The sequence below is a fragment of the Bacillus rossius genome, chromosome 2 (assembly GCF_032445375.1).
Source record: "Bacillus rossius redtenbacheri isolate Brsri chromosome 2, Brsri_v3, whole genome shotgun sequence".
Taxonomy (NCBI): domain Eukaryota; kingdom Metazoa; phylum Arthropoda; class Insecta; order Phasmatodea; family Bacillidae; genus Bacillus; species Bacillus rossius.
Window position 1 is genome coordinate 133,569,467 of NC_086331.1, and position 27,941 is coordinate 133,597,407.

The 27,941-nt window shown below is 42.4% G+C and overlaps 1 protein-coding gene across 5 annotated transcripts in view; it reads left to right on the forward strand.

Moving 5' to 3' along the window:
- Positions 1-426: 426 nt before the first annotated feature.
- Positions 427-27,941, forward strand: part of LOC134529858 (myelin regulatory factor) — a 103,006-nt gene continuing 75,491 nt past the window's right edge. For all 5 annotated transcript variants that reach the window (XM_063364373.1, XM_063364375.1, XM_063364376.1 and 2 more), the window contains exon 1: positions 427-616. In XM_063364373.1, coding sequence (XP_063220443.1) covers positions 529-616 — 88 coding nt within the window. In that variant the 5' untranslated portion in view covers positions 427-528. The remainder of the gene's footprint in view (positions 617-27,941) is intronic.

Sequence of the window (27,941 nt, forward strand, 5' to 3'; positions counted from 1 at the left end):
TTTTCTGACAGTGGTTAGTTTGTAAAGTGACCTAACCTAACCTAACCTAACCTAACCTATCCTAAACTAACCACTGTCAGAAAAATCCTGAAGGGCTGCCCATCCAACGGGCAACAATTCAGCTTCCCCCTTTTTTTTTTCGCGAAAAATGCCTGCCCCAATACATAGATGTTGCTTTAAAACAGCATCAAGTGCATGTTGTAGAGTGGGTACTGGCCCGCCGGACAGCTAGCGTCGCGCGATTGGCCGCCGCGCGCTGGAGAGGAGGGGAGGGCGAGCGGGCGGGGGACTGTCACTCGCGCGCTGGAGGGGAGGGGACTGTCACGCGCGGCGCTGGAGGGGAGGGGACTGTCACTCGCGCGCAGGAGGGGAGGGGACAGTCACTCGCGCGCAGGAGGGGAGGGGACAGTCGAGCGCGCGGCGCAGGTGAAGCACCCGGGCCAGTCTCGCCGGACGGCTGGCAGCATGGCGGCAGCGCCTCGCAGCACGTAGGGAGCGGCTGGCGATGGGGCCCCGCGAGGCGCGCTGATGGAGTACCCCTGGCCGCTGGCCCCCGGCGGCGCGAGAGACGGCGAGGACTCCCGCCGCCTCGCGCCCGACCGCGCGCCGGACGGAGGTAGGCTGTCCCCGGGTCGTTGCCACAACGCCGACAGCTAGAAAACTGCTGTGTACCACAACGCCGAAATACAGTAACGCCGAAAAATGTTGCTGCGGGGAGGCCACAGGAGCAAAATGAAAAACAACTGAATGAATTTGTGTGCTAACCTAGTCTAACCTAACCTAACCTTTGTGGCAGTCCTGCAATTACATTTTTTCGGGGTTAATGTATTTCGGCGTTGTGGTAATTCGGCTTTGTGGTACACGGCAGTTTTCCAGCTGTCGGCGTTTGTGGTCAATTTGGCATTCGGCGTTGTGGTATTTCGGCGTTATTGTACGTTCGGCGTTGTGGCGCGTCCCCCTGTCCCCCCCGCCTCGCTCGCCTCGCTGCAGTGGCAGCTTCGCACTGCAACATGAAAACATGAACCCACAGTGAACAAGCCTAAATCAGATCAACCTTGCGATGCAGGACCAGTTTGAAAGTGTCTTCGTTGTGTTGTCCGTGACACCTGTTCAGGTTCATCGCTGGGCTTATCTGGTTTAGGATTCTTCTCTGTGCGTTTATGTTTTCATTTTTCATTCTTAATTTGCGTTCTTCAATTTGTTTTCCCCACGACAAACAGTGCAGAACTGAAATGGCGTTATCCAAGAAATTGTATTAAATGATGGGCTGTGTTCCGCCTACCTGGAGTTCTTATTGCCGTTCTGTTCGCCGTGCGAAGTGCAACTATCGGACCTTATAACTTTATTATTTAGATGAAAGCAAGTATAAATTCAAACCACTTGGGTACGTAGGTACTTTACTAGGTGTTCAGTTCGAAGTGTAAAGTTGCATATTTGGAAAACGTTGGTGTAATTAAAATCAGTGCCTACGAGAGGTGAAAATTATTGAAAGAAAGAACGTGATATTAATATTTTGTTTGCTTTCGTGGGAAAACATACTGCATTTAAGTTCACCATTTTTTTCTGTATTACCTGTTTCTCAACCAACATACAGCGCATCGTTGAACGAATTTTATTTTCAAATCGGCAAACCTCCGAGTATATCGGCTAAAATATTTTAATCAGTAGCCTATTAAGATGTAACACAACTTGGAGTATGCATTTTTTTTTTTAAATTTTTAACTGTAAAGTTATGTTATATACATTTATATTCAATCAAAATTAATACTTCTGGATTCAATTATATTGTATTGAACGGTAACACACATATCACCAATTCGTGGGGAAACATGCAGCACAAACACAATTGTTTTATATGCTTGATGAAGGGTGACACACGCAAAGCAGTTATGGGGATACCCATGTCCCACGCGGTACTTAACACCATCTCTTCAGGGCTGGGAGGTACGTTGACACCACAGCACCAAGGCTGGCTGAAACATCGACTTAAATACCAGCACAATTAGCGTAAACCATACTTAAGTACGTGCATGGTTATTTTAACTTCATTATTTCGCCATAAAATGAGAGGGTCATCACAAAAAGGGGGTTGCTCTAAAGTCGGTTTACGGACGATAATTTTACGTGATCACGTCATAAGAAAACATTGATGAAAAATTGCATACTTTTTAATTTTCAAATATTATTTACAGTTTTTGCAAATTTAATTTAAATAATTTGTTTAAATTTAATCACGAAAAATTAGTTGAAAAGCCCGCCTTAACCTGTTTGATATTATAGAAGATTTTCTCGCACGGTGGTTGGCCGGTTCTTGCACGCTCAGCTCAGGCGGAACGTGACAATTTTTCGTGCGTGCAGCAGGCGTTCATCGATTTATAAGACGTTGTCACGTCAAAAAAATGCCATAGAATTTCTACAAATTGCTTCTGCCGGGGACACCTTTCGAGAGGGCTGTGGACGCGGTTGTATTTAGAGTTCTCAAAGGGAGAAAGCATGTGCAGTAAGGGCGACACTTGTTCGGGCGTCAGATACATTGTCGCCCTTGCGCGCAAGGCACTGAACTGCCGTGTTGTCCACGTGCCTAAGAGGGACTCAAAAGCTGTGCGTTTCTTATCTTACGGTGGTGACGTGTTTCTCTCTGCTGGTCAAACCTGCTGTGAAACAATCTGCATGCAAAAAAGAAGCCAAGGCCCGGTTTTACGTCGCTTGGTTATGCCCAGATGCAGTAGGTCGTCCCATGTTAGTGGGCTCCAAGCTACGTCAGTACTTGGTGCTCGTTGATTAGAGTCAAGCCTGGGACATTGCAGTTCAATCCACGACCCTCGCTGCATGAGCGATAGCGGCTTCCAACTGCGCAAAAACACCAGTTAAAAAATACATTTTTCCCAAGGAATACAATTAAGAGATAAAAATTTCAAACATTCATAAACAACTCCAAAAGGAGCCCTTGGTTAACGGATATTCGAAACACACAACCTGTTATAAATACTTATCAGTATTCAAATTTCACGATAAAAGCGGAAGGACATTGTATTCTTGCTTACTTGTTATTTGAAGGGTTTAATAACCAAGTCGCAACTTGCATTGCATGCGTGGAGCACTTTTACGTTCTTTAACCGGTTTCTGCAGTAGGGAAGATGACTTAAGATTTCTTTTTGGTCGCACGCCATTGCTGGTTGTGCTGTATGTCATAAGACACCGCAATAAGGAACAACAATTATGAACATGCAAACACGCAGAAAATAAGTCGAAATCCACTGATGTCAAAAAAATTTTTAAAAAAAATCACAGAATTTTACGTGATAGGAATTAGCCAGAAAAATATTACTGCAAAGATGGACACAGTGGTCTAACAATGACGAGACTTTTGCAACAAGAACAGAAAATAAAGACGAAAATGACAGACAACACAGCGACAAGCGGACGAACCCAGCGATGATACTAAACATACATGTGGACAACACAAAGACAACACAGAGACAACACAGAGACAACACAGAGACAACACAGAGACAACACAGAGACAACACAGAGACAACACAGAGACAGCACAGAGACAACACAAAGCCAACACAGAGACAACACAGAGACAACACAGAGACAACACAGAGACAACACAGAGACAGCACAGAGACAACACAAAGCCAACACAGAGACAACACAGAGACAACACAGAGACAACACAGAGACAGCACAGAGACAACACAGAGACAACACAGAGACAACACAGAGACAACACAGAGACAACACAGAGACAACACAGAGACAACACAAAGACAACACAGAGATGCACAGGCGAACACAGTAGGCTCCTTAAGAGAGCAGTTGCGACGTTTCGGGAAATGAGATTAAATAAATTTTTTTGCCAATTATTGAGGTTTCTTATGACATACTTAGCACGGCGAACCGACTGCATGGTGTTTACTGTGCTGGATATATATTTTCTGTGAGTCAACTCAGTGCCCCTTAATGTACGAAGATAATCGTAAATTTGCGAAGATCCTTGGGTAATTATGTGACCAGCGTCCTTCATAAACTCAAGGTGAAAATTGTTTACAGTATGAGCTTGATATCTATGGTTTTATACATAAATATATTAATTTTCATCTGAAAGATTATTAATTTAACTCGTAAGTAGCATTGTTTAATTTAAATTAAATTACATTATTGAAATTATATTTTGTACACAAACTTATTACAAGAGTGTATTTTTATTCCTATACTTACTGAACACACAGTCTCTCTTGTATATATCCAAGTGTAAATGATCAATCTATGCTTCCTACAGATTACAACTAACAATAAAAATTGATATAAAAATCAACTTCAAATATTTTTGTTACTATGCAGACATTAAGCACATTAAAGGTAATATAAACTTAGCGAGTATTCACTGTATAGGCCCTATATGTGTACAAAGATATTTGAAGGAAATCCATGATATGACTCATGGAAAATACTTAAGCACTTCAATGTTTAATAATTCTTTTTTCTCACACTTTTAAATGTTCCAAAATCCAAAGCAGCATAATATTATGACAAAATTTAACTTAAATAATTTAAATAATTTAAAAAAAACTATGTGAGTAAATTTTGTTAACATGCATATTTAATTTTATTATCATGTTCTTTATCATGCTCTGACGAGCTTATCTCTGCACCGAAGTAGCTGGATATACTGACGTTTTGACTAAAGCTGCAGTGCCATCTTCAGAGTGCAGTATTCCTGACCGGCCGCTGAACCGTAGGCAAAACTGCTGCCCTGGAGATGAACTCTAAACATGTGACCGAAACGTCGACGTTTTCCACGATACTTCGACGCGAACGAATGTCACAAGACAAATGAATCTAAAAGTTGTTATCTTGTTCACGGTCGCCAACGTCGCTGTGAAAACCACGTGTCTTAAGTTTGCGCATGCATCCAGAGCAATCATTTCTTTAACTTCGTTCTCCCACTTCAACCTTTGAAATAAGTGTTGAGTGCTTAAATTATATTGTAACTACTTTTAAAGAAAACTAATGGGAAACATAGTTCTTATAATTTTGTATGAAATTTAACACAAATATAGTTTTCTTAGAAAAATAATGTCTTAACATGATCAATCCTTTAAGAATAAATTTTAATAAATATTTGGTATCCATTTTATGCGTGTAATTGTTTACCTAGTAATTATTATAAGGTTTAGCCGCACCACGCGGTTCCATTGACGTAAATTTGTAGTATCTTAAAGTCAACATGAATATCTTAACCCGTAAAACAGAAATACCAAATTAATCTTGAAAAAAATGTGGACTAGATGTTTGATTTTAATTTAAATGGTAAAATGCATATATTTGTGTATACGGATCAATTTTTTGTACAAAGTAAACAGGTTATTACTTTATTAGCTTTCTTTTTACGAGTTTCAAAAGTCGAGTGTTCCAAAGTTTATCGCAAATGATAAGCATAAATTTAGGATTACTACATTAAAATATATTTTAGCGAAAATTTGGCAGAAATTATGTACAAATTCACCAGCTGCTAGGGGAGTAGGAAAGTGAGGAGTGAATGAAAGTGAAAGTGTGCTGTTTGCGAAAGTATGTGTGTGTCTGTGTAAGAGTGAGCTATATATCCCCTGATGTATCACATAAACACTTAAAATCATGACACAACGACATTTGTTTCAAGGAAATAAAATATATTTGTATTTTAATTTCGAGCAGTGATAGTGCAGGTTTATTTGTGGAAAAAAACATTTAGTTCAAGCAAGCATTCTTTCTGATTATTACTTTCCCAAAAATAATTTATGTAACGATGAATTGCGGATTTCTCATTTATTTTTGAAGCAATCACCTATAATTTAATACATGTTTTTATATATTTATTTTTTGGATTTGGCATGCAAAGATAGTAGTTATTGGTATATAAAGTTGTTGGTACAAAGGGCTTGGGAATAATCAATTATTATTTTTTAAAACACGTATTGAATAAAGTCTGCACTCAACTAGGTGAGCCTATGGAATTATTAAAACCTCAATGAAGCGCTTCAGTTACACGTCTACTGCCAAAGCGAGTGGACGTGTGAAAATTTAAGCGGCGGCGACTCCAAATGTGTTACAATTAGATGCTTGTTGACCTCTGGGTGTATATTTTTATTTACCGTGGCAATGTTAAATAAATAGGAATAAAAATGCCGGTTTTAACCATGTTGAAGGGCTTAAAACATTTTGGGGCAGTCGTTAATTTTTTTTTAAGTAAGCACCCAACGCAAAGTCAGATTTTTTTTAAAAAAAAGTCAAGACATCGAGCGAATAAACGTTATGTATTACTAAATTGTGTTACTAAAATACAGTAAGGTACAAATGCGTACTGAGTACAGACAGGTCCCTAAAAGAGAGATTATTTTTGGTACGAGCTCAGATTTACCAAACTTAAGTATAATATTTTTATTATACCCCAGAAATTTTTGTGCGAAGAATATTAAAAAAAAAAAATTATAACCTTCCTTGTGATATAAAGTTCAAAATTAAGAAGGGAGCTTCAAATTGCGATATTATTTATGATGGATGTTACATGATCTCATGTAGACGACTGTAAAAGTCACCTAGGCTCTACGAGACCGTGAAAGTTTAATAACAGAGAATACCAATGTTAGATCATACGCAATATCAAGCTGCGAAGCGTTTAAAATACTTTACAGCAAGATGTTGTTAAATGTTGATTTAACGATGGAAAAAATGTAATATAAATGTTCCCAATTAGGCAGGTCATTCCACAACCTTGAGAAACTAAAATATAGTATTTGAAAAACCCCTACGAGGATTGCAAGTATGAACCATCTTCGCTTGAAAACCAGCTTATTATTTTCACAAACCCCTCTCTCTGGGAGGAAAACACGACAAGGTCGAAGCATTACGTAAGCTGTGGTCCTCGGTTAGCACCGTGTCGCGCTGTTGTGTTTGCCGAGGCTGTTACTGCCTCGTCGCCATGTGCCGCAGTGCTGCCAAACTGTCACTGACCGCGAGGCTGTTACTGCCTCGTCGACATGTGCCGCAGTGCTGCTACACTGTCACTGACCGCGAGGCTGTTACTGCCTCGTCGCCATGTGCCGCAGTGCTGCCACACTGTCACTGCCGCGAGGCTGTTACTGCCTCGTCGCCATGTGCCGCAGTGCTGCTACACTGTCACTGACCGCGAGGCTGTTACTGCCTCGTCGCCATGTGCCGCGGTGCTGCTACACTGTCACTGACCGCGAGGCTGTTACTGCCTCGTCGCCATGTGCCGCGGTGCTGCTACACTGTCACTGACCGCGAGGCTGTTACTGCCTCGTCGCCATGTGCCGCGGTGCTGCTACACTGTCACTGACCGCGAGGCTGTTACTGCCTCGTCGCCATGTGCCGCGGTGCTGCTACACTGTCACTGCCGCGAGGCTGTTACTGCCTCGTCGCCATGTGCCGCGGTGCTGCTACACTGTCACTGACCGCGAGGCTGTTACTGCCTCGTCGCCATGTGCCGCGGTGCTGCTACACTGTCACAGACCGCGAGGCTGTTACTGCCTCGTCGCCATGTGCCGCGGTGCTGCTACACTGTCACTGACCGCGAGGCTGTTACTGCCTCGTCGCCATGTGCCGCGGTGCTGCTACACTGTCACTGCCGCGAGGCTGTTACTGCCTCGTCGCCATGTGCCGCGGTGCTGCTACACTGTCACTGACCGCGAGGCTGTTACTGCCTCGTCGCCATGTGCCGCGGTGCTGCTACACTGTCACTGACCGCGAGGCTGTTACTGCCTCGTCGACATGTGCCGCGGTGCTGCTACACTGTCACTGCCGCGAGGCTGTTACTGCCTCGTCGCCATGTGCCGCAGTGCTGCTACACTGTCACTGACCGCGAGGCTGTTACTGCCTCGTCGCCATGTGCCGCAGTGCTGCTACACTGTCACTGACCGCGAGGCTGTTACTGCCTCGTCGACATGTGCCGCAGTGCTGCCACACTGTCACTGCCGCGAGGCTGTTACTGCCTCGTCGCCATGTGCCGCAGTGCTGCTACACTGTCACTGACCGCGAGGCTGTTACTGCCTCGTCGCCATGTGCCGCAGTGCTGCTACACTGTCACTGACCGCGAGGCTGTTACTGCCTCGTCGCCATGTGCCGCAGTGCTGCTACACTGTCACTGACCGCGAAGCTGTTACTGCCTCGTCGCCATGTGCCGCAGTGCTGCTACACTGTCACTGACCGCGAGGCTGTTACTGCCTCGTCGCCATGTGCCGCAGTGCTGCTACACTGTCACTGCCGCGAGGCTGTTACTGCCTCGTCGCCATGTGCCGCAGTGCTGCTACACTGTCACTGACCGCGAGGCTTTTACTGCCTCGTCGCCATGTGCCGCAGTGCTGCTACACTGTCACTGACCGCGAGGCTGTTACTGCCTCGTCGCCATGTGCCGCAGTGCTGCTACACTGTCACTGCCGCGAGGCTGTTACTGCCTCGTCGCCATGTGCCGCAGTGCTGCTACACTGTCACTGACCGCGAGGCTTTTACTGCCTCGTCGCCATGTGCCGCAGTGCTGCTACACTGTCACTGACCGCGAGGCTGTTACTGCCTCGTCGCCATGTGCCGCAGTGCTGCTACACTGTCACTGACCGCGAGGCTGTTACTGCCTCGTCGCCATGTGCCGCAGTGCTGCTACACTGTCACTGCCGCGAGGCTGTTACTGCCTCGTCGCCATGTGCCGCAGTGCTGCTACACTGTCACTGACCGCGAGGCTTTTACTGCCTCGTCGCCATGTGCCGCGGTGCTGCCACACTGTCACTGCCGCGAGGCTGTTACTGCCTCGTCGCCATGTGCCGCGGTGCTGCCACACTGTCACTGACCGCGAGGCTGTTACTGCCTCGTCGCCATGTGCCGCGGTGCTGCCACACTGTCACTGACCGCGAGTCTGTTACTGCCTCGTCGCCATGTGCCGCGGTGCTGCCACACTGTCACTGCCGCGAGGCTGTTACTGCCTCGTCGCCATGTGCCGCAGTGCTGCCACACTGTCACTGACCGCGAGGCTGTTACTGCCTCGTCGCCATGTGCCGCGGTGCTGCTACACTGTCACTGACCGCGAGGCTGTTACTGCCTCGTCGCCATGTGCCGCGGTGCTGCTACACTGTCACTGACCGCGAGGCTGTTACTGCCTCGTCGCCATGTGCCGCAGTGCTGCCACACTGTCACTGACCGCGAGGCTGTTACTGCCTCGTCGCCATGTGCCGCAGTGCTGCTACACTGTCACTGACCGCGAGGCTGTTACTGCCTCGTCGACATGTGCCGCAGTGCTGCCACACTGTCACTGCCGCGAGGCTGTTACTGCCTCGTCGCCATGTGCCGCAGTGCTGCTACACTGTCACTGACCGCGAGGCTGTTACTGCCTCGTCGCCATGTGCCGCAGTGCTGCTACACTGTCACTGACCGCGAGGCTGTTACTGCCTCGTCGCCATGTGCCGCAGTGCTGCTACACTGTCACTGACCGCGAAGCTGTTACTGCCTCGTCGCCATGTGCCGCAGTGCTGCTACACTGTCACTGACCGCGAGGCTGTTACTGCCTCGTCGCCATGTGCCGCAGTGCTGCTACACTGTCACTGCCGCGAGGCTGTTACTGCCTCGTCGCCATGTGCCGCAGTGCTGCTACACTGTCACTGCCGCGAGGCTGTTACTGCCTCGTCGCCATGTGCCGCAGTGCTGCTACACTGTCACTGACCGCGAGGCTTTTACTGCCTCGTCGCCATGTGCCGCAGTGCTGCTACACTGTCACTGACCGCGAGGCTGTTACTGCCTCGTCGCCATGTGCCGCAGTGCTGCTACACTGTCACTGCCGCGAGGCTGTTACTGCCTCGTCGCCATGTGCCGCAGTGCTGCTACACTGTCACTGACCGCGAGGCTTTTACTGCCTCGTCGCCATGTGCCGCAGTGCTGCTACACTGTCACTGACCGCGAGGCTGTTACTGCCTCGTCGCCATGTGCCGCAGTGCTGCTACACTGTCACTGACCGCGAGGCTGTTACTGCCTCGTCGCCATGTGCCGCAGTGCTGCTACACTGTCACTGACCGCGAGGCTGTTACTGCCTCGTCGCCATGTGCCGCAGTGCTGCTACACTGTCACTGCCGCGAGGCTGTTACTGCCTCGTCGCCATGTGCCGCAGTGCTGCTACACTGTCACTGACCGCGAGGCTTTTACTGCCTCGTCGCCATGTGCCGCAGTGCTGCCACACTGTCACTGCCGCGAGGCTGTTACTGCCTCGTCGCCATGTGCCGCGGTGCTGCCACACTGTCACTGACCGCGAGGCTGTTACTGCCTCGTCGCCATGTGCCGCGGTGCTGCCACACTGTCACTGACCGCGAGTCTGTTACTGCCTCGTCGCCATGTGCCGCGGTGCTGCCACACTGTCACTGCCGCGAGGCTGTTACTGCCTCGTCGCCATGTGCCGCAGTGCTGCCACACTGTCACTGACCGCGAGGCTGTTACTGCCTCGTCGCCATGTGCCGCGGTGCTGCTACACTGTCACTGACCGCGAGGCTGTTACTGCCTCGTCGCCATGTGCCGCGGTGCTGCTACACTGTCACTGACCGCGAGGCTGTTACTGCCTCGTCGCCATGTGCCGCAGTGCTGCCACACTGTCACTGACCGCGAGGCTGTTACTGCCTCGTCGACATGTGCCGCAGTGCTGCCACACTGTCACTGCCGCGAGGCTGTTACTGCCTCGTCGCCATGTGCCGCAGTGCTGCTACACTGTCACTGACCGCGAGGCTGTTACTGCCTCGTCGCCATGTGCCGCAGTGCTGCTACACTGTCACTGACCGCGAGGCTGTTACTGCCTCGTCGCCATGTGCCGCAGTGCTGCTACACTGTCACTGCCGCGAGGCTGTTACTGCCTCGTCGCCATGTGCCGCAGTGCTGCTACACTGTCACTGCCGCGAGGCTGTTACTGCCTCGTCGCCATGTGCCGCAGTGCTGCTACACTGTCACTGCCGCGAGGCTGTTACTGCCTCGTCGCCATGTGCCGCAGTGCTGCTACAGAGAGCCGTCACTGTCCACGAGTCACTGGTAACACTGTCACTGACCGCGAGGCTGTTACTGCCTCGTCGCCATGTGCCGCAGTGCTGCTACAGAGAGCCGTCACTGTCCACGAGTCACTGGTAACACTGTCACTGACCGCGAGGCTGTTACTGCCTCGTCGCCATGTGCCGCAGTGCTGCTACAGAGAGCCGTCACTGTCCACGAGTCACTGGTAACACTGTCACTGACCGCGAGGCTGTTACTGCCTCGTCGCCATGTGCCGCAGTGCTGCTACAGAGAGCCGTCACTGTCCACGAGTCACTGGTAACACTGTCACTGACCGCGAGGCTGTTACTGCCTCGTCGCCATGTGCCGCAGTGCTGCTACACTGACACTGCCGCGAGGCTGTTACTGCCTCGTCGCCATGTGCCGCAGTGCTGCTACACTGTCACTGACCGCGAGGCTGTTACTGCCTCGCCGCCATGTGCCGCAGTGCTGCTACACTGTCACTGACCGCGAGGCTGTTACTGCCTCGTCGCCATGTGCCGCAGTGCTGCTACAGAGAGCCGTCACTGTCCACGAGTCACTGGTAACACTGTCACTGACCGCGAGGCTGTTACTGCCTCGTCGCCATGTGCCGCAGTGCTGCTACACTGTCACTGCCGCGAGGCTGTTACTGCCTCGTCGCCATGTGCCGCAGTGCTGCTACACTGTCACTGCCGCGAGGCTGTTACTGCCTCGTCGCCATGTGCCGCAGTGCTGCTACACTGTCACTGACCGCGAGGCTGTTACTGCCTCGCCGCCATGTGCCGCAGTGCTGCTACACTGTCACTGCCCGCGAGGCTGTTACTGCCTCGTCGACATGTGCCGCAGTGCTGCTACACTGTCACTGACCGCGAGGCTGTTACTGCCTCGTCGACATGTGCCGCAGTGCTGCCACACTGTCACTGCCGCGAGGCTGTTACTGCCTCGTCGCCATGTGCCGCAGTGCTGCTACACTGTCACTGACCGCGAGGCTGTTACTGCCTCGTCGCCATGTGCCGCAGTGCTGCTACACTGTCACTGCCGCGAGGCTGTTACTGCCTCGTCGCCATGTGCCGCAGTGCTGCTACAGAGAGCCGTCACTGTCCACGAGTCACTGGTAACACTGTCACTGACCGCGAGGCTGTTACTGCCTCGTCGCCATGTGCCGCAGTGCTGCTACAGAGAGCCGTCACTGTCCACGAGTCACTGGTAACACTGTCACTGACCGCGAGGCTGTTACTGCCTCGTCGCCATGTGCCGCAGTGCTGCTACAGAGAGCCGTCACTGTCCACGAGTCACTGGTAACACTGTCACTGACCGCGAGGCTGTTACTGCCTCGTCGCCATGTGCCGCAGTGCTTCTACAGAGAGCCGTCACTGTCCACGAGTCACTGGTAACACTGTCACTGCCGCGAGGCTGTTACTGCCTCGTCGCCATGTGCCGCAGTGCTGCTACACTGTCACTGACCGCGAGGCTGTTACTGCCTCGTCGCCATGTGCCGCAGTGCTGCTACAGAGAGCCGTCACTGGTAACATTGTCACTGACCGCGAGGCTGTTACTGCCTCGTCGCCATGTGCCGCAGTGCTGCTACAGCGAGCCGTCACTGGTAACACTGTCACTTACCGCGAGGCTGTCACTGTCTCACTGTCACTGGCCACAATGATGCTACTACCACGCCGTCACCTGCCACGAGGCTATTACAACCTCGCCGTAAATGGCCAGATGGCTGTTCCTGCCTCGACGTCACTGGCCGCAAGGATATCACTGCCTCGCCGTCACTGGCCCAATTGATGCTGCTACCTCGTCTTCACTGGCCGCAAGGATATTTATTTTTCGCCGTCACTGGCCTTAGGGCTGTTACTGCCTCACCATCACTGGCTGCGAAGCTGTTATTGCTTCGACGTTACTGGCCGCAATGCTATTATGTCTGGCCGTCACTGGCTATAATGCCGTTACTCCCTCGCCGTTACTGGCTGCAATAATATTACTGCTTGCCAGCACTGGCTATAATGCTGTTAATGGCTGCAATGCTATTACTGCTTGCCATCACTGACTATAGTGCTGTTACTCCCTTTGTGTTACTGGCCGCAATGCTTCTATGCCTCGCTGTCACTGGCTATAATGCTATTGTGCCTCGCCGTCACTGACAGCAAGTGTGTTACTGTCTTACCGCCACTGTGCGGTTGCATGAGCCTCACTCTGCCTGGACGTTGGTGCTTCGTCTCTCTTACACACTCTGGTCTGGTTAGGACCTTTTCATCACACGTTTACACATAGGAAAAACATTTTAATACCGAACAAAGTAAATATTTTTTATAAAACGTTTTAACACATTAATTAATGTTTGTTTTAAAAAAAACTAATAAAATTTACTAAATAAATTTTTACATAATTGTTCCTTAAATTTATTCAACTTTGGGAAAAAAAATAAAGGATATTTCATCGATTGCCACACTTTAGTTTTAAGATCATTATAAAATTAATTTCTGAGGCAAAACAGCAAAATAATTACACCGAAACCCTTAAATTGTTTTCCATCAACATAAATATGTTTTTTTCTGGAGGGATTATTTTTTTTAAGAATGGACATGGCTTCCTTTAATTCTAATTTTTTTTTATTTTTATTATATATGACTTCTGGTTTTGTATAATCATATGTCTACTTTGATACACCACATCACTAAACCACATTTAGAGGCCATTAAAATTAATTTATCATTTACACTTGAAATGTGTTAAGTCGGTGGAAATAAATTAAGTACTTTTGTCCCACGCAAATGAACATTTCATTCCAGTAAGCTTTATTTTTTTTTAGCAAGTTTTAACAATGTTAATGAGAAAAATTATTGTTTCCTTGTTAACCATGTGTTAATTTAATCGTTGCGCTAACGTTTATGCATGCTTAGTTTGTAAATAATTTATTGTAATCCCGGTTAAAAGTTGAGGAAATTGTTGCTGTCTTTCCTATGTGGGTATGACGTGATGCTAAGTTTCACTTATTTTAAATAGTCTTTATTTGTAATTATTAGTTGTATAAATATATAGGTAAGATACACTTATAAAATTTACAGTCAGTGTTTTGATAACACCTGGCCTACGCATCATGACAATATAAATTTTTATAACAGGACAGCAATAATATATCTAACAGATACAATGGCGGCTTCAGGATGACTTTTCGGGAGGGGCTATCGCAGAAAGAAAGGTCGTAGTTGCAAAAACTGAAAATGGTCAGATATTGGCCTTGGAATATTGTTTACAAATTACAGGTTTCAAATACAGAACCTTAGTAGCTCCATGCAACTTTTGATGAGATAAAAGTTAAACATATGAAATTAAATATTTAAGTAAACATAAATATGCACTAATCAATAAAATTGGTCTCGGGAGGGGCTATCGCCCCCACCGCTCCCTTCTGGAGCAGCGCTTGAACAGATATTTAAATGTTTTAAATTAGAGAGAAATTGCTACAATAACATTGTGTTAAATAAAACGCGCTATCGAAATTCCACAATACAGTCGCTATCTAGATATAGCAACAGGGCATTGTTTTATAAGGTTTGTTTTATGTGTTGGATCACTATTGCTAAGTGTTGTGTCCCACAGGTAGATCGTCAAGCATTTGTCGGTATTGTTTCCACAGAACATGAGTGTGAATTGTGATGCTGTTATTTCACTCTAGTAACTCACTCCGCCTTAATATTTTATCATCAACACTGAATTTAAAATTACTTTGATATTTCTTTGTTTTTTTTAAAATAAAATATAAATAGAATATCAACTAGGATAAAACTGTCTAATCTTAATATTAAGTGATTATTACGGAAATGACCACTTGGTAATCAAACATAAAACTAAATAAACGTGAACCATTATTAATGGGTAAAAAATTGCGTTATTCATTTAATATAATATATTTAAATCTGCCATTTTAATAACCGATGGCTTGCAAACATTTGATAAGCAGAAACGAGCACAGGACAATGTAACTAAGAACATAAGAGAGACATTTTCAACCGAGACTCTCTGTGATTTTAGTTGTCCAGAGGAAGCATTCGTTTCAAAAGTTATTAACCTCATTAGTAAAATTGTGGAGATTAAATAAAAAGTTTAATATATATTTACATCTAATTAACTTTTACATCACTCGTGGTAGGAAAGAGTGTACTGAAATACCATGGCGCCATGCCAATATTAAGACTCTCTAGCAATGTTACATGACAAACCGTCTTGTGCGCCAGAGAGTTTACAAGCTAAGAAGTTTGTCTCGTTAGCAGCTACAGCGGTACAAATTTATCATTAAACAGAAATTGTATTTTTTTTTAATCCTTATCACTTTTTTAAAATAGCGCATGTTGGCGCAGTAGTAGTCACTGACTCCAGGATATTTCTGGGATGGTTCCTCTCTTACTAGCCATAACCGACTAGTTCCCTAACACCCCCTCTCCTAGTCGTCTCTAACGACCTCTTCATCAACCAAACTTTCAGCCATAAAAAGTTTCAATAAACTACCAAAGTGCATTGTTTCCCCATTTACACTTAAGTACTTGTACGGTGATTATGCCATCTCGTGTTGGAAATGACAATGATATTCACCGCTTTAGGCCGCAGAAAACCTTTAGGGCAGTCGGAAATCATAAAATAGATGTCAACCTACAACGTCTGTCTTATTTCGATGAAACCAAAAGTTAGACATGTTGGTCTCAGCAATATCATTGCTAACAAATATAAATGTCGACATCAACCTCGACGCGTCAGCTGTTTCAACAAAGCCTTGCGGAGTTCGATATTGACATTTTATTAGTTAAATGTTATTTTAATATTATTTTCTTGATAGTTAGATGCATATATGAGAGTAATTTAATATTAAACATTTTTTTACCTGGGCAAGTTTTGTATCAGCCTTGTTATTTTGTGATAGTTTAGCATCGATATTGTCCTCGAAATGTCACTCTCGATATGTCACTCTCGAGATATTGTCCTCGAAATTTCATTCTGCACTCACTGACCTTGACATGTGGAACAATTTTTTTTCTCAATATTACCGCTTTGACATACATAAAATATCGATATTGACAAGTCGCATAGTCTGTGGCCTGTGACATTACATCGTTTATTTCAAGCCCTTCGCTCTTAGAGAAGCAGTTGGTTGTGTGAGATCACAAGTGCGCGCTTACACCCAGTTCTGGAAAAGAATATATGTTTATAAATTGTATTTCAATTTTTGGGATTTGTGGCCCTATCGCAGTTCCAATTGTATTCATTTTCAACACGGATAACTGGATTATTTACTCTATGACTTTAAGCTGTGATGTTGCAACATTGTAAAAGCACATTTTTAGATGTCTGCGCGTGCTCTCGTCAGAGTGACGTCATATTTTATAAAAAATTTAGTCAACATTGAGACGTAGCACAGCTTGAAGGTTTGTCAGATTCATCGCTAAAGTTTCAGCGTCACGTTTCTGTTGGAAACAGTGAAGCCATAGATACTACCGCAGTACGAACTTTTATGTGGAATTCTCAGAGAGTGAGTGTTGTTCGAGTTTTATTGTACGCAGACAAATTTGCATATTTTGTGGGGATTCGTGGTTGACTGTTGTGAAAATGTATTGCACATTTTAATCTACGAAATATAAACTGATAACCATAAAAATATGCACTAGTTGCATCAATGTTAGAAAACAGAGAAAGAAACTTTAAAAATCTGGTCTACGAAATAATCTTTTTTGGAGTAGATGACATGTAATTAGAAATTTATTTTTCAAATAAAATATATTTTAAAGAATGTATTCCGAAATAAATATTTTATAATGTTCATCAATTAATTTTTTTAATCATTTACTCACATTAAGTGTTATTTTCATAAATATTTTATTGTTTAGTATAGTGCGTTCATCCTTTCATATGTTATGTTATAACTGTACCCTAGGTAAAAATATTAAATTTCCATTTTTTATGAAATAGAGTTGACACGAGAAAAAATAATTTTTGACTAATTAAGAATTTCAAAAGTATTTTGTTAGTTTTAAAATAAAAATTCTATCACTAGCGAAGAAAGCTGAAAATTAAACTTGAAACAAATCGAAAATTTGTTCTTCTGAAAAATCACAAATTTTTTGCATGGTATTCTTAACTTCCGGGACACAGATATGTTCGTAGCCCAGACATTTTGTCCGTCTATTTGTGCATGAATAGGCTATATTACCTGACTGATGCCTTTCAGAAGAATTTTATTAGCTCGCGGCTAAATGATGTTCGCCGCGACATAATATCAGACAGATATCTGTAGTTAGAGATCAAGTAAAATATGCAGGTAAAGATTATATTTTTCATGTTCGTTGTTTAGTATATGTTTAAATGTTTCACACATACATTAAAAAGTACTGTTTAAATGTTTCACACTTTCATTCAAAAGTATTACCAGATTAACTTTTCTTCAGTTAAAATAACTAGTTTTTTATCTGGCCTGCTAGTCCAATTACACCAGAATTTTAAATTAAATTAAATTTAGTGGCATAGTGGCATATTTACAAATAGACATGTTAATTAAAGTTTTTCCTTAGAGCACAACCATTTATTACAGATAATCATTTTTACTCAGCAAGAAATAAAAATTATTTTTTAAGATGTCCTTAAAGAATGTAGGTACTTTTCATTAATAAATAGATCATTTGGATGCTTAAATACTGTGTCATATTGAGGTCATACTTCACAACCAAAATTAAATTTGTCAACAACATTTTTGTCATAAAGAATGTAATTGGTGTTTTTAGATAAGTCGCAGTAGCTGAATTATAAAATGAAATCAGTTTAAGCCTATTGGGCTCAGCTTCCTCTATCTAGTGAAACTCTGGAAAATTCTGAAGTTGGTTATTCCTTTTTGGCTTACTTGTACATACTATTCTGCAGATGTAATTCATGAAAAACAATTGAAACATGTTTAAGGAATTCCCATACATGGCCTCAACTCAGAAATCCACCACCAGGTGACGAAGGAGGTTTGGCAATATTGCTGATGACTCATGCTCTAACAGGGAGAACCACATTGTTTTGTTGCCAGTTGCGTCTCAGCCTTGAGAATTCTGACAGCATGTGAAATGGCTGGGAAATTACTGCTTGTTGTTCTAGGTTCGTGAATATTTGTATTTTGTATTAATTCAGCCCAAATTCTATTTGGTTATCCATGTGGAGAAAGTTTACTCTGAAACCGAAAAAACGAAAACTAAGGGCGCGGTTGCACTGGACTCATAACTACTTCAGGTAAACATGTTAAATTTTTGCATGCGGTTACACACAGTCTGAAAATATTACGTTCGAGGCCATTTCTCATTCAACCTAAACAGATCGGCAAAGTAGTTCAGAACGACGTCTTTTCTACACAAGCCTCTGATTGGCTGTTGAGTGTCGAGAGAATAAACAGTCCTTTGGGGAAAATGAAAAATGGAGAATGTTCCTTGCACAAGTTCGTGTAATATTTTATCGACTGCATCAAAAAGATGAACAAGTAAATATATATATTTTTGTTTCAAAATTGGTTCTGACGGTAATTCTCTAAAAGAGGCACACTTGCTCAAATAAAAAAGGATCCACAACATGCACATTCGATGACTGTAGACATTCGGTTTTGGAGTTGAACACACTTCATACCAACTGCCGTGTAGCCGAACACTTTCGCGTATGTAAACATGTTTACTTAAACCTGTTCACCTGAAGTATTTCGGCGTTCCTCCTCCTTGATACTCCTGCAAAGAAGTATTACAAACATTGTTTGGATGTGAGGTTGGAAACCAGCACTGTAAACGGGCCCGCACGCATTGTATTCGATATGTGCACAGTCCTGAGAGACTGGATAAAATGATCACACCACATGTCTCTTGCTGCTCCCATGATTTGGAAGCAACCATCAGATCACACAGAGACGGTTATTTCTCACCAATAAAAATGGCTGGAATCACCTTTGAAACCATGACAACTGTACAATGTTTTAATTTACCATCTACTATGAGGCCTGTGTGTCACAGTAAAAAACACCCAGAACCCGTGCCTGAGAATGTGACAGTCGGTGAAGATTAATACATGGTGACGAACACGTATCAGACAGAGAAGAAGATATGCATTAACCCCAAACATTTCAAGCCACCTGTGAATAAAATGAGCCACACTTTTTTTTATCTCAAGGGGATCTCAACGATCTTGCTCGTGATTTAAAACTTTCGAAGCAACAGACTTAGCTTTAAGCTTCAGGATTAAAAGGATGGAATCTTCTTTTCGCGATACGAAAGTTATTTTCGTAACCGCCATTTTTTTTCTGAATATTTCTCTAAGAAAGGTGTTATGTTTTTTTTAATGATATCGAATTCGCAATAGAGGCGCCTGGTCATGATTTCAGCGTTAATGAGTGGTACTTGTTCTTAGAGTCTAGCAAAGTTAGTCTGAAAGCAGTACATCTCCACAACGGGAACAAATTTCCTTTTGTTCCGATTCCTCTGGCGCGGCTACAACCCAGATCCCAAGCAACTACACACAACGGCCACGAATCCTGCGATCTTTACATTCGACGCAATCTCACACGAGAAAGGGTACTTTTCGATTGAAAATGTTACATAAATGATTTCCCATTTTTTATCGATATCCCAGAAACACGTGAAATAAAAGTGACTTTTACCCACGGTTCGTTGTAGGTTGCAAGGAGTTTCGTGCATGAGACAGCTCAGGCGTGTGTGGGCAGCCTGAGCACTGACGTCACGAGGCCAGGAGGGCGTTGCGGGCTCTATCGCCCGCGCAGATAGCAGCCCAGGGCAGGAGCCGTGATGCTGTGATGCTGTGATGCGGTGATGCTGTCCAGACCACGCGGCGGGCAGCACTTCGTGACTCTGCTCTTGTTTCCTTGCTCACGCATGTCTAGAGACAATGACCTCCAGGAGAGATTACACGATCCTCTGCCTACTTGGGCAAACGGCGCCCGTTCATTGGGTACTGAATTTTGAGGCGTCCCAATTGGGTAACTTGTGATTGGATACTTCTTTGATTGATTGTCTCTAATTGGCCAAGAGTCCTACATATTAACAGTGAACCAATAGCAGAAACAGCACAACGGTATAATTATTTGAATTTTACCATATCACGAAATGAACCCGCGAATTTTTCCGGTCTCTACGCATGTCATAACTCTCTGTAAACATGTCTATGTATTGATTACATCCGGATTGTAAGCGAAAATAATTTTAAGATTTTTTTAAAAACAATTATTTAAATGAGTTTTCAGGTACAAAACAACCCCCCCCCCCCCCCCCAATTAAAAACGACTTTTATTTAACTCTAACTTCGGACAGCCCTTGTGATGACACTTCCTGGGACATGGAAGCGCAAGTAAATACGTGAGGCGACGGGAATGAAAGTGAAGTGGACGGGAGTCGAACATGAAGTCTACTGCGTCTGCTGCACCGCGAGCCGACCACGTGCGCTGGCATGCACTCGTACATAGTCGCGCTCGTGAACATCCAGGATACATCTTCGTATCCTAGGATACTGTTAATGAAATATCATAGTAATAAAAATCAACTTTGCAAATACGTTATCCTAGTATCACAAAATTAATAATCCAATATTCTCATCAATGGTTGAACACGAGATGTCAAATAACAAAGCACTAACTTTTAAGAAAATTATATTATTACAAGTTATTTCTTGAAATGTTTATTATTTTTAATTTATTGCATAGCTCAGTCCATTGACTTGGCTATTTTACACAAGGTTGGCTACTAACCTCTATTTTGTTACCTCTATTTTTACACATTTTAAAGCGGTATTGTGGTACTTCTTGATCAAACTTTCCACGTTGGATATTAAAAATACAACAAAATTTACCAACCAAATAATATTAAAAGTATATACCTATACACTCCCATTTTCCATATAAGCAGTAGTAAAAGGAAGGAAATTTAAAGTTTTATTTTTCTATTTGAGGTAATCTAAAAAAAAGTGTCTTTACAACGCATAAAGCCAGAGAAATTCCGGGAACTTCAGTTTATATGTATATACCATACATATACATAAAATTAACTCTATATCCATAGTGCTGCAAAGCCTTTATCTGTGCCAACATTTATGTAACCAAAATCTAACAATTGTTTGTAACTTAAAATTTTAAAATAGTTAAGTTTATTAAATCAAAAATAAGTATGAATTCATAAGAACACGAAACTTTTTATTTCCCCGAAACTCTAGGGTACATAAAGAGCCAAATATAATCGTCCTACACAATACAATTGCAAAAATATATTCCAATGAATTTCTATTTGAAGTGCTAAAAAACCTAATGGAAAACAAATAATGTATCTATGTAGTAGGTACTTAACTGCAGGTATAAGCAAGTGAGAGATTATGTTTTAAAGAAATTAAAAATTTGTCATAGCAAAGTTTACAAATATGTGGTGGCATCTGAATAAAAATTATTTATATATAAATATTTTTAAAAAAATTATCATACAAATTTTTATAGAAGAAGCTATAGCAAATATTTTTGTTATATTTTAACTGTATAAAAATATTTTTATCTGTGTAAGCATTACTGATCAAAACACGATCTTGCAGCAGCTTATAAGAAAATGCCAAATAAGTAAAAGGAAAAATATTAAAGAAAGACTTTTAAACACATAAAGAGTGAAATTACATTTGCACATAAAACCCTCTCAAAGCTTAGTGAATATTTGGGGGAATGTAGACTAACAGGTTTTTTTTATAATAATTTTAAATAATATCATAAAACATTTTGAAAAAATCATTTATATAGGCTAAGAAATTGAAGCATTTTAAGGTTAACATTGTCCCGTTCTTAAACCGCGCAGTTTTCTTTAGCATTCTTAAGAACATGTTGAGGAATTACTAGCTAACATCTTATATATAACTTGACATGCGAATGCTGTATGTTGAATTAACTCCATTTCAAAGTCTGCCTTTGAAAAATATGAAGCTAAATAATTGTGGAAATGTATCGTTGAGACCGAACAATGTTTTTCATGGCTTTTATTGCGTTGAATATTTTCTTACTATAAATACTTTATATACTATATGCAATGTGTTTTTAAATAAACACACACTAAAGGCATTTAATAGCATATATAATTTTATGATAATGTTTTGAGTTTTACTTCTTGGCTCTATAATATCATACTAACATTCAAGATTTCTTATCAATAATACGAGTAATTCAAATTGGTCAGTAACTCAAGCGAAACTGTAATTATTGTTAGAAAATAAATAACTCTTTGGGGATGTGATTATGGCAAAAATATAAATACACAATTATCGTTAACTTGAATAAAATACAGTCTCATCAACCAGTATTTATATGATATTCATCTGAGATTCAAATAGGATATTGATAGAGTTGTTAGAAAGCAAAAAAATAATAAATTCGTTTTGAACCTGAAAATTTCATATCTGTGGAAGAATTTTGGTGTCTTTAATCATTTGTTGATGACAATCATAGGATATTAACTGCACTAAGTCCAATAGTGATATCACACTTACTATAATTTATTATGTAGGTCTTCAGATTTCAAATAATTTGGTGGCTAAAAATGAGTTTGGTTTTTTGGCTTTTACAATAAATACTAACACTAATGTAAAAAAAGGCTGAAAAAAGGAAAAATAAAGATGAAAAGAAAAATAAAACATTAAAAAAAAAAGGTGAGGGGATATCCGGAGCCCGGAGTGTAGGTATAAACAAACACCGGAGTTTCATCAACGCATCATTACAAACCTTATTTTATTTATTTATTTTTTATTTATTTAATTACCATTAAAATTTGCCCACTAAAATTGCAATTTTCCAGTGCCTCTAAATATGTAAACAATTAGATATTTTTTCAACATAAAACTACCTGACTCCAAGTGTTTCTGCTCAATTTAATTATTGTCTAAGCTATTGGAATTCTGTTAAGGTTTTTGCGTCAGAAACAACAATCAAATTAGATACATCTATCATTTTTAATATTACGTAAAAAAATATCGTGGGCAATTTTTTCCAGCTTGTGAATCGCATGAAAGAAAAACAAAAAAATTTAACACACTTTTAAAAGTATAAAAATATTAATTTGCAGCAAAATCATAAAACAATTTAAAAATATTTACTAAAAAAATAATCTAAATTACCACTTTATATTTGTTTGAAAATGTCAGAAATTAAAATAGTATTAGTTTGTTCGTAACGCGCAACAATTAAATGCCCAAAAAAACTTGAACTTTACATTGACTGCTGGCGATCGAACCATTTTCACCCGCTCTTGATGTGAATCAGCGCGAAACCGTCCAAAGAAGCGAGCTTAGGTCTGCCGGCTGCTCTCTTTGCAGGTTTAGTAACGGACATCGACAGTGTTTTCAGCTGAGAAGAATCTATTTCGTGAGCGGACGCGGGAAAAAAGAGTGAAACAGTGAAATGGAAGAATGTGAAATACGGAGAGAGTAAACGTTCTCGTTCCTACTTCTCCAGTACCGTTTCTGATTATATGATGGATTACTAACTTGACCACGTGGATCAAATATCTCATTATCATGAGGCAATCAAATAATTTGCTGCGTAAAAAGATTGGCCACTAGTCTAAAAATCTTATGGAAGTTATTAACCTATGCGCTTTTTGAGGACTCGACCAATCAGATATGGTGTTTTCCCTTTTGTATTTACCGTTTTCTTAAACAAATGTAGAATGGAAGCCATAAATTCATGGGAAATATATCTACCCAATTTACAGGTTATTAACTTCTATTGTATGTTAAGGAACGTCACCAAAAAGGGTACTTCAGTGTAACCATTGGTTTCGTTACCTAATATTAGTTACATCCAAGAAAAGGGAAACATTTAAAGTATATATAAGTAGTATAAATTGGCCGATTCTGGTTCCAGGTTTTTCTTATGGGACTGTGACTAGGTGGCTTACTCAGTTGTGGTTTACCAGTCGTCAGGAATCGGCCATATTCGGGCGTGTCCGCTGCTCATTGACTATGATCAGGACCTCAGCGGCCATCTTGGATAATGCCACATTCCCAATATTAGAATCCAGAATTTTTGTAAATCTGTAATTATTTAGCTAGAAATTAAAAAAATAATCCAAAATTCATCAAAAAATTAGTTTATTAAAATAATGATTGATTCGATAGATTCGTGTTCTTGGTTAGATCCTTGACTAATTCAAAAAAAGTTAATTTTTGGTAAAAAAAATATATATAATAAAATATGGCATAAAATCCTAAAAAAAAAACTGCTATAATTCCTCATCTACCAGCTGTCAGTAACCTACCAATGCCATCTTGGCCGCCATGTTGTAATTTCGTAATTATTAACCTAGAAAATAGAGAAAAAATCAAACAATCATAAAAAATTGTTTGTTAAATTAATTATTAACATCCAACATTAATTATCGACATCCAACCTTGTTTAGATCCTTACTCGATGCAATAAAATTACCAAAAAAAGACCGGTTCAAGAAAAACAAAACAAAAATACAAACAAAAAATTTATTAAAGAAATTCTACTAGTACAAATAAAAGCAAATTACTAGCATTTATTGATTTCTACAATCTTTAGACTGTGATGAAAAATCCTTTGCATGCCATGACATGTGTTTTCACGGCAGATCTACACGACAGATGATTAACCAGGCACGTCTAACCAGTTGCCAGGCACATCCAATCGGTGCCCAGTAGCATCCAGTTGGCTGTCATTGGCCAGACACATCAGTCAAGTTGGTGGCAAGCTACGTCCAGTCGTGGGCCAGACACGTCTATTCAGTGGACAGGAACGCATGGCCAATAGGTGGCAAGACATATCCAGTTGGTAGCTAGGCATGACTGTTCAGTAACCAGGCACATAATCGACAGCCAGGTACATTCAGCTTGTGGCCGACATGACCAGTTATCATCTAGGCATGTCCAGTCAGCGACCAGGCTCGACCAGTTGATGGCTAGACACATCCAGCCGGCGGCCAGTCACGACTAGCGACTGGAAAAATTCGCGGTTTGAATGACCTCTAGGATGGACTCCACGATCCTCTATGTGCGCGGGAATATTACACCAGCTCATTGGCTACTGACTCGTGACACCTGCTAACTGGGATGCTTATGATTCGATACTTCTTACGTTGAGGGTCATTCATTGGCTCACAGTCCTTCAGGCAAACTGTGTTCCAATCACTGAAGCGGCAATAAGTTACACGCACTCGGATTCTAGCCTATCGCGAAATGAACCCGCGAATTTTTCCTGTCTATACCTGGAACATAAAATTATAATAAATAATCGTGCTCATATTCGAACATGTTTATAGCTCTATGTATCCTGGACTCGAGCCAAGAACCTCCGCTAGCAAACAGGCCTACCAACAGTACTATTCATGGCCTCCACATTCGATCACGGGTCCTGGACCCAGGATCGTAGACCCCCCTCCCCCACAATTTCACAGTCACGTGCTACATTATAATTGCATGGTTATTTCTAGAGACCCGGAAAATTCGCGGGTTCATTTCGTGTTATGCTAAAATTCAAATAATTATACCTTAGTGCGTCTTCTGCCATTGGTTTACTGTTAATCTGGAGGACTGAGGGCCAATTAGAGACCCTCACTCATAGAAGTGTCGAATCACAGGCCACCCAGTCGAGACGACTCACAAGTCAACAGCCAATGAACAGTTGGCATTTGCCCGAGTGTGTAGAGGATATTGGAGTCTATCCTGGAGGTCATTGAACCCGCGAATTTTCCGGGTCTCTAGTTATTTCTTACCTACACTCTTTTTAGAATGTTATTTAACCTGAAAATACATGGTAAAAGTATGGTTACTATTTTATAAGTCCAAACTAAGCTTTGTTTATAAGATTATTTGACTTGATGGTAACCACAGCGAGTATGTATACACCCAGGGGTCCACCCAGCCCCACCCTGGTGCTATGGTGTTGGTGCAACTCGGCCAGAGCAGCGTGCTCTAAGAGGCCGCGCCTTCAGGCAGCAGGACTGCACGTGACCGACAGGTGACTGGGCGTGACCTTGGGACCAGACCTCGCGCGGACGCTGGTTCGACTCGCGGCGCGAGCCTTTATCTTGGCCCTGAATCACTCGCCGGGAGAGCAAAGCCCGTCACACCTAGCAGTTTTACATTAATAAATAAATCTGTCAAACTAAAAGTGGGTTGTCTGTAAAGTCGGTTTACGGACGATAATTTTACGTGATTACGTCATAAGAAAACATTGATGAAAAATTGCATACTTTTTAATTTTCAAATATTATTTAACAGTTTTTGCAAATTTAATTTAAATAATTTGTTTAAATATAATCACGAAAAATTAGTTGAAGAGCCCGCCTTAACCTGTTTGATATTATAGAAGATTTTCTCGCACGGTGGTTGGCCGGTTCTTGCACGCTCGGCTCAGGCGGAACGTGACAATTTTTCGTGCGTGCAGCCGGCGTTCATCGATTTACAAGACGTTATCACGTCACAATTAGTAAATACGGCATGGCCGATGTGTCCTAGCGAGCAGGCACAAGCTGGCATCTGGTCGACAACTGCAGCTTGTGTGGTCAGAGCGACTTGCCTAACTCAGCACCCTGACCTGGCCCAACCTGCTCGCACACGTATGGCCTTGACTGCAGCGCACAGCTGGGCACTTTCATTCGCCTCACACTCTGGGACACACAAGGATACAGCGAGCTGTCTGTTCTATCTCGTGACGACACAGCCTGAACGATAAACCCACTTGCGGTCGTATTAATACAATTTAATATCAAATATATTCAAGGCTAAATGTATTAATCCGCAACGTAGCTAAATTTGCATAAATAGGTACACTAATAACTAAATAGCACTTACCTGTAGGTAGGAGGCAGTAACTCCTAACAGACGATCGCAGCGATGCAGAAGTAGTTACCTCGATGACGTCTGCCATCAGATTGAAACCTGATGATTCTTTATTTTTATTTTTTTCCTAACCTAACTAAAACTAAGTTTATTTGGGAGGGTCCGGGTTAGGGAGGAACCTAAGTGCGTCTCAGGCCGAAGCCTATACGCCTAGTCATGCTGGGATTAGCCATGCAAGGAGAGGGTCGCATGCATCATGTGCTAGGAGGGGATTGGCCAGCCATGGCAACGATTGGCGCCATGACTAACTCCCCTCGCTCTTTAATCTAGACTATAACTAGAGATAGTTTGGGCGCAGGTAAAACCTGCATAGACACAGGGAAAACCCTGGGCACTGCCATGCGGTATGCACATTTGCATGCATTGATATCGCAGCAGGATACAGAAAACAGAGGGTGGTCTGGATGAAGAGTTGGACAGAGTAGAACGCGTCTACCATGCGGGGGGTTGGGAGCTTGGACTCGTGGTCCGCTATGATCTTTCTTCACTTCTGGATTTTGTAGCCAGCGAAATTTATGTGAAGATTTCTTATTATGTCTCCATCCGAGTGTGGAATTGAAACATCCTTAAAAATCTCTACAGCCTAAGCCAATTTTGCTTTAGACTTTAATCTTGCATGCAAATAATTAATATAAATAAAACAAAAAAAAAACACTGGAGTGATATTATTGTAAGTACGGTTAGTAAAATAATATTGAATCAAATAAAAGAAATTATACAAATACTCAGTATTCAATATTAATATAAACCCGTGTATAAAATGTGTTATTTAATTTAGTAGAATCATCGAGCTAAATTTTAATAAATAATAAAAATCAATAAACATGCTAAATGTTTATGCTAATTTACTTTTTTAAATTTATTTCCTAAGTAATGTAATAATTTATAATGCAAATAAATTATACATACGGAAACATAAACTCACTTATATAAATACACTTGAATAAGTTAAGAAACACCATTACTATAAAAATATTCACAATAATTAAGTATTTTAAACCATATGG